The sequence below is a fragment of the Orbicella franksi genome, chromosome 5 (assembly GCF_964199315.1).
Source record: "Orbicella franksi chromosome 5, jaOrbFran1.1, whole genome shotgun sequence".
In the NCBI taxonomy this organism is placed as follows: Eukaryota; Metazoa; Cnidaria; class Anthozoa; order Scleractinia; family Merulinidae; genus Orbicella; species Orbicella franksi.
The window spans coordinates 29,919,194-29,934,561 of NC_138149.1; the positions used below are offsets into that span (position 1 = coordinate 29,919,194).

Here is a 15,368-nt window from a genome sequence, read left to right on the forward strand (position 1 = left end):
CGATCGGAAGGCACTGGGAAATCAAAGATTTACCGTAGCCCGTCGGCAAATGTACAAAAATATTTTGACCTCCAAGAAATTCGCGAAGCGAGTTTTCCTGTTCAGGTAGAAGATTATCGATTTCAAACTGCTCTCACACGGCTTTGAACGCTTTTTGCCAACATTCCTCTATAACTGCAGACATCTCATTTCCAACTCGAAGCGGATTAAATAATGCACAAATGTACAAATGTACTTGGGAAACCCGCACAAAATTACTTTTAGCATTACGTGATAGTTGCGTGATCGCTTTCGCAAGATTTATCCAATTAGAAAGCGCGTGAGAAACTAGCCAATCAAAAATGGATACACAAACTGCGGGATATCAGAACAAGATTTTGGAAGCCGTTGCGCAAACGGACTATACCGGCGGTTTAGACTGTCTGCGACGCAGGCTCCCTTTTAAACGAAATTTACGACTGAGACGAAATTTGCGTCTTAGACGAAATTTACGTCTCAGACGAAATTTACGACTAAGGCGAAATTTACCTTTTAGACGAAATTTACGTCTTAGACGAAATTTACGTCTTAGACGAAATTTGCGTCTTTGACGAAATTTACGAGTAAGACGAGATTTACCGCTTAGACAAAATTTACGACTAAGACGAAATTCTTAGGCAAATAATTCTTATAAGACGGATAATTCGTCAAAAAAGAATAAGTCGTCTACGACAAATAACTCCTCTAAGACGAATAATTCGTCTAAGATGAATAATTCAACTAGGACGAACAATTCGTCTAAGACAAACAATCCATGTAGGACGAAAACTTCATGTAAGAGAAAAAAATCGTCTAAGGCAAAAATTCCTCTAAGTCGAAAAATTTATTCAAGATGAATAATTCTTCTAAGACACAATTCGTCTAATACGAAAAACTCGTCTAAGATGAATAATTCGTCTAAGAGGAATAATACGTCTAGGACAAAATTTGGGTAAGACGAATAATTTTGAAATTAAACGAGACTTACCTGTAAGGTGAAGTTTGATTGGAATTCTGAGTCATTGGTCAGGAGCTAGGGAGTCACGTGAGATAGAGCGCGGGAACCTGAGCATTCAGTCTTTAAATCCTGTGAGTGGACACATAATTTCTCACTAGTTAGGGTAGGCTGAAAAACATATGCCCAATATTGTGTAAGAATAGGATGGGCACGTGACTCCCTAGCTCCTGACCAATGACTCATAGAATTCCAATCAAACTTCACCTTACAGGTAAGTCTCGTTTAATTTTAAAATTCTATTTCGTCATTGGTCTAAGTCACTAGTGAGTCACGTGAGACTTTAAAGCAATGTGGCCATGAACAGGTAAACAGAAGACCATTTTAATGCTTACTGGAACAGTCATGCGTGGAGACAAGTTCGTCCCCAAAATTGACAACTGCTTGAACTGGCTTGTCATAGAACTTTCTAAAAGTGCTTTCTCCGGACCATCCAGCTGCATCCATGATAGTATTAATAGAAACATTATTTGAGGACGCAGCTGAAGTGGCAGCAGCCCGGGTACTATGGGCAGAAAAAACCTTTGTGTTTACTCCAGCCTTTTCTAAAACATTCTTAATCCAGCCACTAACAGTGTCACGACTTACTGGTTTAAAGGGTTTACTATAACTTAACCACAGAGGGTCATGACCAGTTCTGATTGGTTCTGTAAGTTTTACATATCGCGTAAGGCAAGTCACAACACATAGACGTTCGTCTACTGGGTACGATTTAAACTCCAAGTGTCCTTGATGCTTGCCAGGTTTGGATGTCTTCAAAAGTTTAGCAATCTGAAAGTGAACAGTATCATTTGTAATCCTTATGCCACTAACTGTAAGTACATGAACAGTTTGGCATCGCTGGCCAGATAACAATGCAACTAACACAACAGTTTTATGTATGATGTCTTTAAGGCTTAATTCCTCAAGTGGAGGCAGTGTCTTTAAATAGCCTAAAACAACAGAAACATCCCATATGTCCTTGTAACGTGGAAGGGAAGGCCTTGACTCAAAGACACCTTTAAGGAACCAGGAAACCAAAGGGTGATTTCCAAAGGAGCCACCATCTGGAGGGAAGATAACTGTGGATAAAGCACTTCTGGCTGTGTTAATACCACTATATGATAGGCCATTTTCATACTGCTGATAAAGAAATTCCAGACCATTCTCTATAGAAGCTGAAATGGGATTAATACCCCTTGAACGACAGAACTCTTGCCATCGCTGGTGATAAGTCTGGTACTGCTTTTGTGTACCCGTTCGCCAGGATTGCATGATGATCTTTGCAGCCCCAGCCGAAATTCCCCTGCTTGTAAGGAGATCCCTGACAAGTGGCAGACCAGTAGTTGAAGTTTCTTGTGTAGTGGGTGCAGCAGGTGGGGATGTGCCGGTAGGTACAGTGTGTCTTCCTTCCAAGGTAGCATGAGAGGAAAATCAATAAGCATATTCATTAAATATGGCCACCAAGTCTGAGTTGGCCAGTGTGGAACTACTAGTAAGCCTGTGACTTCCTCGTCAGAAATCTTTTGTAATACCCGCTGTATGACACTAAATGGGGGGAATGCATAAAAGGTATACCCCTTCGAGGAGATGTGAAAGGCATTGATGGCATGGGCCTCTGGGTCAGGCTGTTATGCAACATAGGGCTTCAACTGGAAATTCAATCTAGAGGCAAACAAATCCACATTAGGAGTCACGCCTAATTTTTTAGTAGCAGCATCAAAAATTGGCTTCTGTAAAGTCCATTCTGTTTCCTTCCGGGGTAGCCGTGATTCTCTATCTGCCTCAGTATTTTGTCTTTCAGGAATATGTGCAACTGATAGCCAAACACTATGGTCTGTGCACCACAACCAGATTTGGTGTCGTGAAAGTTGATTGTTTACTCGAGAATGGCATGTGCCCATTTGGTTAATGGCAGTAACTGCAGTAGTGTTATCAACCGGGAGTTTCACATGGTTACCCTGGGCTACACTTGAGAAAGATTTCAAGGCAAGGGAAACAGCAAGCATTTCCAAATAATTTATGTCATGCTGTGCTTCTTCTAGAGACCAATTCCCTCCAGAGGTGACTGTATCAATACAGCACCCCCATCCAATCAGAGAAGCATCTGTTGTCATAGTAACCTAGGGGTCTCCACGGTTGATAAGGTTATAGGCTGTGGGCAGTGCAGTGACCCACCATTTTAGGTCAATTATGGCTTCCTGGGATAAGTCCATGTTCTTATCAAAATTCCCTTTGTGTAGTTTTAGAACTCGCCTTTTGTTCATTTCAAGAAACTTATGGTGTGATGGGCCATACATCACCCCTGGAAAACTAGAGGTCATAAGCCCAAGTACTTGAGCCACATTCCTTATAGAAGGGGAGACAGTAGCGAGCAGATTTTCACATGCATCTTTTAGTTTTAGAGCTCTGTCTGGAGTCAGTGAAACCTGCATCAAAATAGAGCTGAGAACAAACCCAAGGAAAGTTATAATCTGTGTCGGAAGTAGGACAGACTTTTCAGGGTGAATTACAAATCCTACTTTGTCAAGCAAACTGGTTGTATCAATGACATTTTTGGTACATTGGCGGAGATTATCTGCTGTCAAACATGAGTCGTCTATGTATGCAACTGAAATGTGCCCATGTTGTCTCAAAAGTGAAAAAACCGGCTTTAGCAACTTTGTGAACTTCCTAGGGCAAAGTGCTAATCCATTCGGAAAACACACAAATTGGTACAAGGTTCCTTTCCATTCAAACTTAAGAAATATTTGATGGTCCTTACATATTGGCACTGAGTAATAGGCGTCTTTCAGTTCTATGGATGCCATGTAGCACCCCGGCTTCATTAGCCTGATGGCAGACCAGATGTTGTCCATTTTAAAATGATAGTGAGTTACATTTGCATTAAAACACTTCACTGAAGTTTAAAATCATTCGAAAGGAGCCATCCTTTTTGGGTCTGGTAAAGATAGGTGATATAAATTCCCCTGTCACGTGTTGGTAAGGTTGAATAACTCCCTTCTTGAGGAGCTGAATAATTTCCAAATCAACCGATTCTGTTTGTATTTCTGATAACTTAGGTTGCATAAAGGGTTTGACCTGCATCGGCGGAGAATCAAATTCAATATATGGACCAGTAACAGTCTCTAAAACTTCAGGATCAGAAGTCAGCTCTTGCCATATGTGGGAATAAGCGGCTAAATTGCCTGCTTTGAACGTTTGTGTTCTCCTCTGAAAATACTTTAAAAGTGATGGTAAAATAGCTTTAAATTCGCTTACCGGGGTGGTGCTATTGCAATGGAAATATAATTATCGTAATGTCCCCCAAGGCATCGGCAACTACCACGTTACTGAGCGAGCTTTCCTTGATGTCCTTCGCTTAATTTTCGAATATGTCGTAAGATCTCGTAACACTCTATCTATCTAAGAGCAGGTTATAAAGAGTACCGTAATTGCTTATATTCGTGATTCGAGAAAATGAAATTTGGATATCCGTGATCCATGACTCGCTATTTTTATTTTTGTTGTTATTATTATTATTATTATTATTATTATTATTATTATTATTATTTGTATTCGTGAAACGCGGCAGAGACCCCGCCCCCTTCCTGTGCGACCCTCTGACTACAAATGTCAGTTGTCAGTTGAATTTTCAGTCATTTATAGGTTGTCTGTTATCCGGCCTCCTGTAACTTAACGTGCTCTTCCTAGAAAACGGAGAACTTGAACTTTTCGGCGAATAAACCGCAAGTCAAACGATCTCTATAAAATGCGAGCTTGGCTGACCCAGTTTGCCTGCCTCACTTGACCAACTGTGCTTTAAAAAGCGCAAAAAAAAAAAAAAAAAAAAAAAACAGAATTGAAAAAACAGTAAATAGGTGCGTGGTTTGTTTGAATTAGACTTGTAAGGTTAGCCAATGGCTTAGAGAATGCGTTTCTTCTCATTGAGCATACGGTGCATTTTGGGGATTCTGTTGATCTTAGATTATCTGCAATTCTCTTATATATTACAAGTTGGGGTATTCTGGTAGTTTTTATCGCAAAAGATACACACCAGCGTATACTTTATAGCCCTTAGGCGCTATTTTGTTAATCGATCCCAGCTTTCGAATCGGGGATGGGGGTGGGGGGAGGGGGGTAGGCTTGATTTCCAGCCGTGTTCCTTGTCCCACAGTAAGAGGATAAACGACCGCACTCCCAAAACGGCTGGAAATCGAACCTAGGAGGCGAGGGTGGGGGGGGGGGGGGGGTGACTCCCATACTAAAAGGACAGGGGTAGCCGTCGGAAATTTTGAAAAGGATCCCTAAGCCGGGTACTAGTTCTAAAGCAGCGATTTACTGACACTGACGTTTTTCAGCTCAATACCCTAAAAGGTACCGCAAAAACTCTTGGTGTGGGACCTTTTGAGGCGTAACTTCCTAAATGGACAGTACCGGAAAAGAATCTCGGGAATGTGGTAATCTAACGTACGACTTTTTTCCTTTTATGCGTACCAATCACAGCTTCTGCAAATTTAACCCAATGAACATCGAGTCTAATTTTATAATGTCAATGATCTTCGCAATGTTCCATATCAATGCAACCGAGAAATGGAGAAAATATATTCATCACACTGACTAGAGAGGCTGTTGGTTAAATGCCAGGGTTTACTGAATGAAGAAAAGTAGCCATTATTATCTCGCGAATAAAAATAATTCAGACGGTTTTACCCTGAAATAATCCGCCACATCTGCACCTCGTTGACCCCTCTGCATTCTCTTCATTTTGCGAATGACATATCACATATCTGGTGATCTGCTCGAGTACATGTACGTGACCAAGTTAATTGGGATTTTTGTTGATCAACTCTTCACCCTCCGAACAAAAGTGGTATCCGGAATTTTAAGCTCTCCTGTCTGTTGCCAAGGAGATAAAGCATGGCAATTTAGGAACTACTCTTTAGGCTAGCGCTTAGCCGTAAATAGGCTTGGATAAATTCTGCCTCCAGTGGAGCGTAATATATTATTCCTTTTTTGATCGATCGTTTACCATACTGGCAAAGCTGATAAATGTTTATTCCAACGGAATAGACTACGACAATCTCCTCAAGGTGCATTTCTTTCTTGGCATTTTTCTGTCTGTCAACGATTACATTTTTCTAGCTAGGACTGTGACTTTAGTCTTAACAAATCTTAATCTTAGCGCCTTACCAAACCTTCATAAGCGCCGTTACCCTGTCCGAGAGGCAGGATAAAATTTTGTCAACTGTCCATTTAATTCAGTAAGGAAAACATTTCCGGCGAAGAGGATTTTTCGGGGATCACAAAGCTAAATTATTGGCAATCTCCCAGATTTCGAGTTTTGTAGGTCGCCATAATTTAAGTGTGCACATGAAAAAAGGAGGCGAAATACTCTTCATGTCTCGGGTGAAAAAAAATTCCTGCGACATTCTTATCTTGTCGTTTACTTCCTAAGTCATACTAAATATTCGTATCAAACTGGTTTGCTCGAGCATTTGTTTCGAAAGCGAGGCAAAAGGGGATATGAACTTTAGACTTGAACTTTCCTGTGGCAGGAAATAACTGAAAAGATACCTCCTGTAGCTTGCAAACATTTTATTGTTTAAAGCTTAAAGTTAGTAACTTTATTCAAGAAAGAAAACCAAAACCTCTAGGTACACAATATATAGATAATATCTCTTGAGAATAAGTCGTAATACACTCCCATTTTAAAGAAAAACGAAATTCTCCTTAATGTCCCGTCAGCGGAGATCTAAATATGGTGCTGTTTGGTTCATCAGGACCAAATAAGGAATACGACCTCACTTCGGCGTCAGAAAGCTTACTCTCCTCTTTCAGTTGAGACAACAGATCCAAACCGGAAAAACTGGAATATGTGTTGAACTTAACCTGTCGATTGTCCTGTTTATCCAGGTCTTTGACCTTGGTGAATTCCACTGACGGAGGCGTTGTCTTGAATTCGCAAGGTGCTACGCTCTTCTCGGGATTTTGATTCATGAACTGATTCTTTTTGAATGACTGGCTGTTATAAACTTGATTGTGCAGTTGGTTAAATGGCGGCTCTAGCTTAACTTTCGCGCAAACAACGTCGTTATTTAATCGAGTCTCTTTTGATCCCGTCTTTGATTCCGGTTTCCCAGGGTTCCATTTGGGTTCGACATACTCCGGTACTTTCCACACTGAAGGGGGTGGGCTCGGGGGTTCACTTTCGCTCCCCTCCGATTGCGATCGTTGTCTGGAGAGATATTGCATTGTCAATACCGGAGAACCAGGAACTTTAAGAGGTGATTTAGACACTGGTGAAGAATCAAGCTTTCTGGTTGGCTTTGAAGAGCTAACTTTTGTTTTCCCGGAATCTACTCTTTGGAGAAGCGAGTTCTGTGTAGGAAACAACAAGTTAAAAAAAGTGAGTTTGTCAACCATGCTGCATTTTTTTAAGAACAAGAGTCGACGACAGTGTACACGTTGACTCAATACTGCACTAACATTACAATAGATTTCACATCTGGGCCGGGTTGTTCAAAGCCCGATCAAGCTAACCCAGGATTAGCGAGAATTTTGATTTCATGCAGTTTTGCAACTTTTCGATGAGGTTTTCTGTATATACATTTGTATTGCTTGTCCTTCAGTTTTGAGTTCAAGTAATCTCAAACTACACAAAACATAAGCAGTGAAAAATATTTTTATGCAAGAAATATTAATACTTAAGTTAACTTTTATTCCTGGGTTAGGGTCAACCGGCTTTCGAAAAACTCGGCGCTATATGCCAGTTTCTCGGCCTATTGTTTTACACATAGGGCGCTTTCAATTCGATGCAAATTCCCCTTGGAAATTCGGGAAAATTTCCAGTGACGAATGGAAAAGCATTTTCCGGAATTTCAGGAAAAAAGGAAAACCTTGCAAGGTATACCGACATTAGACTGCGAGCAATCTCTCTTTTCCTCGAAAACCGTGGGGAAGAACGCAAAACAAGTAAGCATGCGAGCGTGACTGTGAGCGTGACGTACGAGCGGCGATGCCGCGAGCCGCTAGTAACGAGGGCGTCGGAAGACGAGGCGGCATCGTTGCTCGCACGTCAAGCTTACAGTCCCGCTCGCACGCTCTCTTGTTTTGCGTTCTTCCCCACGGATTTTCGAGGAAAAGAGAGACTACTCGCAGTCTATACATTTTCGGAACTTTCCTAACGGGAATTTCCGTTCCACTTGACGTTCCCTCCGGAATTTTCTGTTGAAAGGTTCGCTTTTCGGAAAATCAACAATTTCCGGATTACCGTATCTGGTTGGATGGTACCCGAAATCACGTGACAAATTGGCCACGACTGTTCCAGGCTACGGCATCTTGCCGAACAGTGAAGTGACCACACTGACAGCTATGAAACTACTGCCTAAAGCAAAGCAAATTTTATCAGGGCAAGCGGTGGGTGAGCTGTAAACTTACATGTATACCTTTTCAACAGCTCGTTCTTATTGCATTTTATTTGACAAAAACGTGCATTATACTGTGACAAAACACTCCGGACATTTGAGAACACTCGAAAAATGTAGAAAACACGAGCCGTAGGCGTGTGTTTTCTACATTTCACTCGTGTTCTCAAATGCCCGTCCTGTTTTATTCCAGTGTAATACACGGCTTAGGCTTCTTTATTTGCTAAATAAACCATCGGAGAGTTGAAGCTTACCTTATCGGCTTGCTTAAGATTCTCTCGCATTTCTTTTTGTCTTTGTTCCTTGTAAACCTTCAGTCTTAGTTCTTCTCTCTAGTTCATTGAAGAGCAGGTGTTACACATAAGACTGTCAAGCTCACCATATGTAGAATGTAAATAAATGCATTACTACGCATTTTAGTCCCAAACTCGAAATAAAAGCTTAAATTCTCCTCACAAATTGTCATACATTTCCCTGAATGTTGGATCTGACAACTGCTTGGCACATCAAAACAGTAAAATCTATAACATGATTTATTAAATGCAAATTACATGTAAATGTTCTTAGTGACCTGAACAAGATAAACCAAATTCTGTACTGTGATTGGCAGCTAGGCCAGGTTGGGCTAACTTGCCTTCTCATGATTGCTTGTGTGTCCCACAAGAGCAAAATGACCTTCACTGGCCAAGCTGAATTGGTGAATTCATTCCTTTTTTTGCATGATTATGAACATAAACTGCCTCTCAGTCCATAGACCAAAAAAAAAAAAAGCTTTGGTAATATCCAGTTATTTCGACTACACATTTGGTCAAAGCCTGCAGTACAGGCACTAATTTGGAATGGAATGTCTGATAGACCAGGTTTTCGATGCCGTCATCTTGGATTGAAATTGATGCTAGACCAGAGAGGGTTGGGTAATTTTCCATCACCCTAACCCTCCACAGTTACCAAATCCAAGATGGCAGCTTACTACGAAAATGTGCACTCACATGCCAATAATACATCAGTCTGTAAACTGCAGGCTAACTTGGTCAATAATTCATACATCAAGTACAACACAGAAATATTGCAAGGAGTAATATATTGTGCATACCTCCCTCTCCTCTCTTTCTTGTTCTTTTCTCTTCAGTCGCTCCTCCTTTTTCTTGACTTTTCTTTCTTTCTTTTCTTCTTGCTTGCGTTCCTGAATAAACAGATGAAAATTGGCCCGATAATTAAATTGATCGTTAGTTATTGTTATTACAGTAGCATGACACACTGGGCTTTTGTGGTTAATGTGCAATGCTCTCGATTATACCAAGAAACCCAAGTCAGGGCTTGAAAAAAACTTGAATTTCAGCTTCCCCGTTTGGACAAGCAGCTCTCAAATTTTGCTTGCCCAGGGCAAGTCCTACTAAGTTTACATTTTTTAAAGAAGTTGGCGAACGATATGCATGTGCTTGCCCATTGGGCAAGTGAGATTGAAAAGTTACTTGCCCAGCAGGCAAATCTACTTGTCCTGAAAGACCAGACGGTACTTTTTTCGAGCCCTGCAAGTGCGAACTCCGTATGCTGTATTGAAGACTCACTCAGCCCCTAGAATAATCTTCCACTGCTCCACTACATTACTGAGCTATGAGTTCATATAGGAAAACACCGCAACATGCAGAACATGGTTTAATTTGTCAACACAAAGTGAACACATAAATGAACAAGAAAATGATTATCAAACCATGTAACACTATGATACCAAATTGCTAATGGAAATTTAATCCGGTAATGAAACTGAACCACATGGAGAAACTAAACAATGCCAATTTTCCAATTTTATTAGGTATTGTACTTTGTTGAGAATTGAGAATTCTTGAGAATACTCTCTCTGTTCATTTTTGAGAATGAACAGGTCTTCTTAAAGATTCTCGACAGGAAAAAAAGATTCCAGGATTCTAATTTGGCCCGAAGCCCACATTTGCTTAGCACTGTTAGCATAAAAAATGATAATTACCTTTCACACCTCTGCTAACAATGTCAAACAAATATGTCCACCTTACAAAAGACAATAAAATAATGGCTGTACCAATATTAAAACATTGTTATGGACAGGTAATAAAGTTTTGTTCCCAGTTTGCAAGACAGAAATTTTTAGCTTCAAGAGAGAAATGAACAGTCGACAAGCAATAAAATTTTTTTTTTTTTTCTCCAGCTTCTTAGCAGACCAGAATTTTAAATCCTTGAATCTGATTGGCTAATCACATGTGCTTCAGCGGTCTGGTTTTCCAATTTGGACCCCAAGTATGAACTGCTCCCAAATTTCCAACTCTGGCAACTTTTCAAGCATTTTGTTACACGAAAAAAAGAAAAGAAAAAAAAAAAAAAAAACATAAAAATATAAAGTCAGCCGTATGAGCCCTACAAATTCTGCACACAGTAATGCTTTGTGTGCCTGAAAGTCAAACACACAGGTTTGCCAGATTTGAAATGAACAGCTAAGTTAATTACAATTCAACACAATCGCAGCTTTCAAAGCAATACCATACAGAAAGAAATACCGGCCTTGGTCAGCAAATTACATAGTATTTTGACATGCACAGAAAAAACAGTATGTATGCTCAACATTCACTGCATAGCATTTCAATGTGTACTGTCAATGTTTATCTTCCAATGCCTTATCATATGTCATATATTGATGGGTACATAAGTACATGTAAGTCGAATTACAAACTGGTGAGTAACGAGTAAGAATGTACAGCGACATCACACACAAAAACGCACATACATGTACATGTAGTTACTAAGAGATTTATTACCCAGTGTTTTTCTTTTGAATTGTGGTTTGTCTTGTTCATAGTCACCAGAACTTCTTTCAAGATGTAGGTGATAAATCTGTGCTTTGCAAGCTTTCAGATCACCACAAATTAAATTTTATAAAATGTACATACAGGTACATTGTATAGGACGTTCTCCACCGGGTCCTCCCCTATGATACCCTTTATTTCACGGTATAACCTTCTTTTCTGAATCAACAACCAGCTTTGTTGCATTTACTTTTGATAAAGCAAAGGTGTATTCAAACTAGGATTCTAGCAAAATGGCTCATGCATTCCAGTCAATGTTGAAAGCTAAACAACAGAATGCAAGGCCATTTTCAACAATCCAACAAATGAGCCAGCTTGTTTTACTTGTTTGTTCCTTGGTTAAAACAAAAAGACCAGCTTGGTTGACTCATTTGTTTTCCTCCTGTCAAACTGACTCTGACACATTTATTTAGTTGATATGTCTTTACACAAACACTCCAGTTTGCTTATGGCTACTTCCACTCAGGTTTGCTTGCAATTAGTTCATTCCGGTTTGTTCCCAGTTAAGGTGGCACTACATTACATGTATACTTAAGACACAAAAATTAGTGCTCATTCTTTAATCCACTGCCGAGCCAGGTGAGCCACTAAAAACATATTAAGCACGAGACTTAATGTGCATATACATCATTCCTCACTCTTTAATCCACTGCCAAGCCAGACGAGCCAAAAAGTCACTGAGTACAAAGACCCATGACTCAACTGCATACAAGTAATTTCTCATTCTATGCGTCAAACGAGAACACCTTCTCTACGATTATAATAGAATTGTCAGTGGTGCTTAGATCATAAAGTCATCAATACCCTCTTAATCTTGTCAGCTGCAGCAAAAATGACGGAGGCGGTATTTTAAATTTCTTTTTGATGAACAGAAAATAATATGATATTTTAGATATATCTATTAAGTTTTATTGAAGCAAACTTTTCTAAACAATATAAATGTATAATATAGCCTTCCCACACAATCGAAGACACAAACAAAGTGCAAGTAGATATAAATTTACAGCAAGCCATCATTGTGCTTGTCTGAAGCTCACAAAAGCATTACTACAAGAATACATACAATAGGAAAATGCTTTAATTAACACCTTAAAAGCACTCAGGCAAAAAAGGACAACAGATATTTAAATAAAATATTTTAACCGACATCATGAGAAATGCATATGTTTTTTTTTTTACTAAGAAACCATTATCTGTTTGTAATTTTCCATAGATTTTACTCACCAATTCAAGTTGTTTGGCCAAATCGAGTTTTTTCTGGTCATCCTCTTTTCTCTTTCGGCTGTCTGTAGCTCTTCCAGTCATCTGCTGAAAAAGGATTTTGACCCATAAAAATAGCATGAAACAGCTGGAAGGATCTAGTGTTATGAGGACAAAGAGCTGGAAAAATTTCAATATGTGGTTTCAAATTACAGCTGCCGGGGATGCTAAAAAAAGATGGTGGCCACTTTAGATCCTCTAGAACTCAGAGCACCGTTCTTTACCGCCAAATAAAGAAGGAGACATAACACACAAAAAGCAGTAACAAAATTTTATCGCAAAACTCCAGATGTAATGATCAGGCAACGATTTGTTTTCCTGAAATTATTCGTCCTGGGAATGCAAATTTCAAGCCAAAATGACAATGTAAAGCGGAGTACAGCTTGAAACTGGTAGGAATTATTTTTAATAAAGTGCTGTTCCTATGCTGATCACAAAAATTAAAAAAAAATACGATATCCCGTTGATACTTCTAAATGTTGCTTTGCTTGCTAAATCGATACTCTTAACGTTAAGCTTATAACGAGAAGTAAAACAAAAAAAGACAGGTTTGACTGTGCATGTATATATTTGTTATTAATACGATGGAAATACTGTAAGACGAGAAGACGAATTGACCAATATAGCAAAATCCCCAGCCCTTTTATTAAAGCAAATAGATGTTATTAACAGAATAGATGCTACTGCTAGCAAGTATTGGTGGCTTGTAGGCGACTGTGTTTGGGCCTGTGTAAGAAAGGTAAGAAACACTGTTGTAACGTAACAAGTCGTATGGCAATACCAGTCCAAAAGCAGGGGATTTTCTGGGATTATACGTAAACGAGAACATTTCTATTTCAATACCTGAGTCTGTTGTGTTGTTGGTTTCCGCTTTTTGACAAGGGACGCTTGTTCACGCTCGCGATCTTTCAGTTTGCGACTGACGCGTTTGTCGACTTCTTTCATGTTGACCTACAACACCACGCACAAAACCCGCTTAGAAAATCCACAACGTTGATATGGGCGCTTTTATAGCCCGCTCTTTACACTTACAAACAAAAAACACTGGTCAAATGAAAGACTGTTTAATCAGGATGGGTATTACAGCGAAAATATTTCAGCCTACCTGGTTTGAATTTTCCGACTTGGTCGCCCGTTTCGTGAGATGAGTCGCTGTAAGGCTTATGACGATGGCGGAAAATATAACGCTCTCCACGGACTGTGGATTCAAAGCACAGATTATTTTAGACAAAAGAGGTTCTCGCCAGGGTAAAATTAATCTAAGAAGAAGTAGTCATGGGCACTTTAGGCTCGAACATAACGCAAGAAGTGCCCGCGACTGTGATCAAACGCGTGTCTTCAGTGTAATACCTGAGTTATGAGTGGAACAACAACGCATCCCACGACAGATCCAAAGACACAAAACACAGAGTACTGGTCGAAGAACCCTCTGCCAACCGCCATGACGGCGCTCCAACACTGTGGATGATTCAAAATCAAGTGGTCAGATAAACAGTAAACAATGCGTACGTAGCTGAAATTCGAAGACGTGATCAAAAGGACGTCCGATCACAAACGAAAACAGTCGATTGAAAATGTTCGTGCCTTTAGACTCCAAAATTGCCCGCAAATGCGTTAAAAACCTATCATGTGGTAAACATTCACTTATTATTACATTAAAATGATCACAAATTTGACTCACTTCGAGATTTACCAACGTAAACCAACTTCCGTACTTTCCTTTCCAAACTGAAACATGTAAGACATGTAAAATGGAGTGCTATGGCGCATAAATTAATCTTTGTGACGTCACATCAGGTGACGCAGACCCTGACAGTTGGCGCGCGCAAAAAATGTTCCGGAATAAATTTTCCCGCCAGTTGCCGGGCAACAAATCCCTTCAAAAAAACTGTTTCATCGATCTTGCTATAATTTAAGCCATACAACATTGATGAATTTTGATATGTTACGAGAATGGTTAAAATCGAGACATTTTTCAGCTATTTTTCGAATAAAAGTGTAGTTTTTTCACTTGAGAGTTGTGTTACCAGTGTGTGTTGACTGTGTTACATTGAACGGATGATGTCACCAGTCACAAGTTCGCCAACAATTACATATCCATCGTGGCGCAATTTTACGACACGAATTTGCATCTGCAGAAAGAGTGAACCACAGCTCTCAGCAAGATTTCCACTGCTGCGTTATTTTACGTCACGTTAACAGTCGGGAAGTTTAATTAATGGCTTGCCGTGCGTAAAATCAGAAAAAAAAAATTGCATGGAAAGCTTCCGTTGCGGAAAAAGTAAAATAAGCTTTTGTTTCAACTCTTTCCGCAGACGCATAAAAACCCCACAGTCTCTCAGCAAATTGCTCCTTGTTATTTAGTCTACAGTTTAGAGCAAGAGGTTTGAAATTTCCGAAATTTCCGAATTTATGTCCAGCCTCGTTCCCAAGTGAGGTAAAGGGTCCTCTGAACCAGGCCGGGATACGAGCTGTTAAAAACTCGCAGTTGTAAATTTAATTCAGCGAAGAGGCTGCCATTAACTACAAGTACAAATTTCATATCATATTATTATGACAAGTCTTTAAATACGGCGATTCAAGACTGTCTACCTTCACTTAATCCATGATTGGTGAATTCTTTCGAAGCCTACACTATCGTGAATTTACTTCAGAAAAGAATGACAGTAGAAGAAAATAATAGTTAATAACACAGCGGAAAAACGTAGAATGTCACGCCATCGATTAGAAAGGCGCCAAAAGATGATCTGGAGAAACGCCCACGGCATCATGACGTGGTGTTTCTTTACTGCTTACAGTCAGCATGACAGCCGTGCGTGCGAGTGACTTGCGTGTCTCTTCCGTTCCACCATTCAA

General features: G+C 39.8%; 1 protein-coding gene across 2 annotated transcripts; it reads right to left on the bottom strand.

The window, feature by feature from the left end:
* Positions 1 to 6,572: 6,572 nt before the first annotated feature.
* Positions 6,573 to 14,307, bottom strand: LOC145488114 (uncharacterized). Of its 2 annotated transcripts, none has more exons than XM_081466905.1 (8): positions 14,194 to 14,307; positions 13,863 to 13,970; positions 13,618 to 13,710; positions 13,356 to 13,463; positions 12,477 to 12,557; positions 9,512 to 9,601; positions 8,673 to 8,750; positions 6,573 to 7,372 (listed from the first exon to the last, which is right to left on the bottom strand). In XM_081466905.1, exons 2-8 carry the CDS (start codon positions 13,953 to 13,955, stop codon positions 6,725 to 6,727), a joined length of 1,191 nt encoding a protein of 396 aa, XP_081323031.1. In that variant the 5' UTR covers positions 13,956 to 13,970; positions 14,194 to 14,307; the 3' UTR covers positions 6,573 to 6,724. The 2 variants fall into 2 exon arrangements, with proteins under 2 accessions (XP_081323031.1, XP_081323030.1); XM_081466904.1 differs by having other exon boundaries at positions 12,477 to 12,560.
* Between the last annotated feature and the right edge of the window lie 1,061 nt (positions 14,308 to 15,368).

What these genes read in the sequence shown, in the direction of transcription:
- LOC145488114 (XM_081466904.1), bottom strand. Translation starts at nt 13,955, where the DNA reads ATGGCGGTTGGCAGAGGGTTCTTCGACCAGTACTCTGTGTTTTGTGTC. An exon ending in TTGTTCCACTCATAACTCAG is followed by an intron (nt 13,711 to 13,862) that starts GTATTACACTGA and finishes TTGAATCCACAG; the next exon opens with TCCGTGGAGAGCGTTATATT. An exon ending in ATCTTAAGCAAGCCGATAAG is followed by an intron (nt 7,373 to 8,672) that starts GTAAGCTTCAAC and finishes TTTCCTACACAG; the next exon opens with AACTCGCTTCTCCAAAGAGT.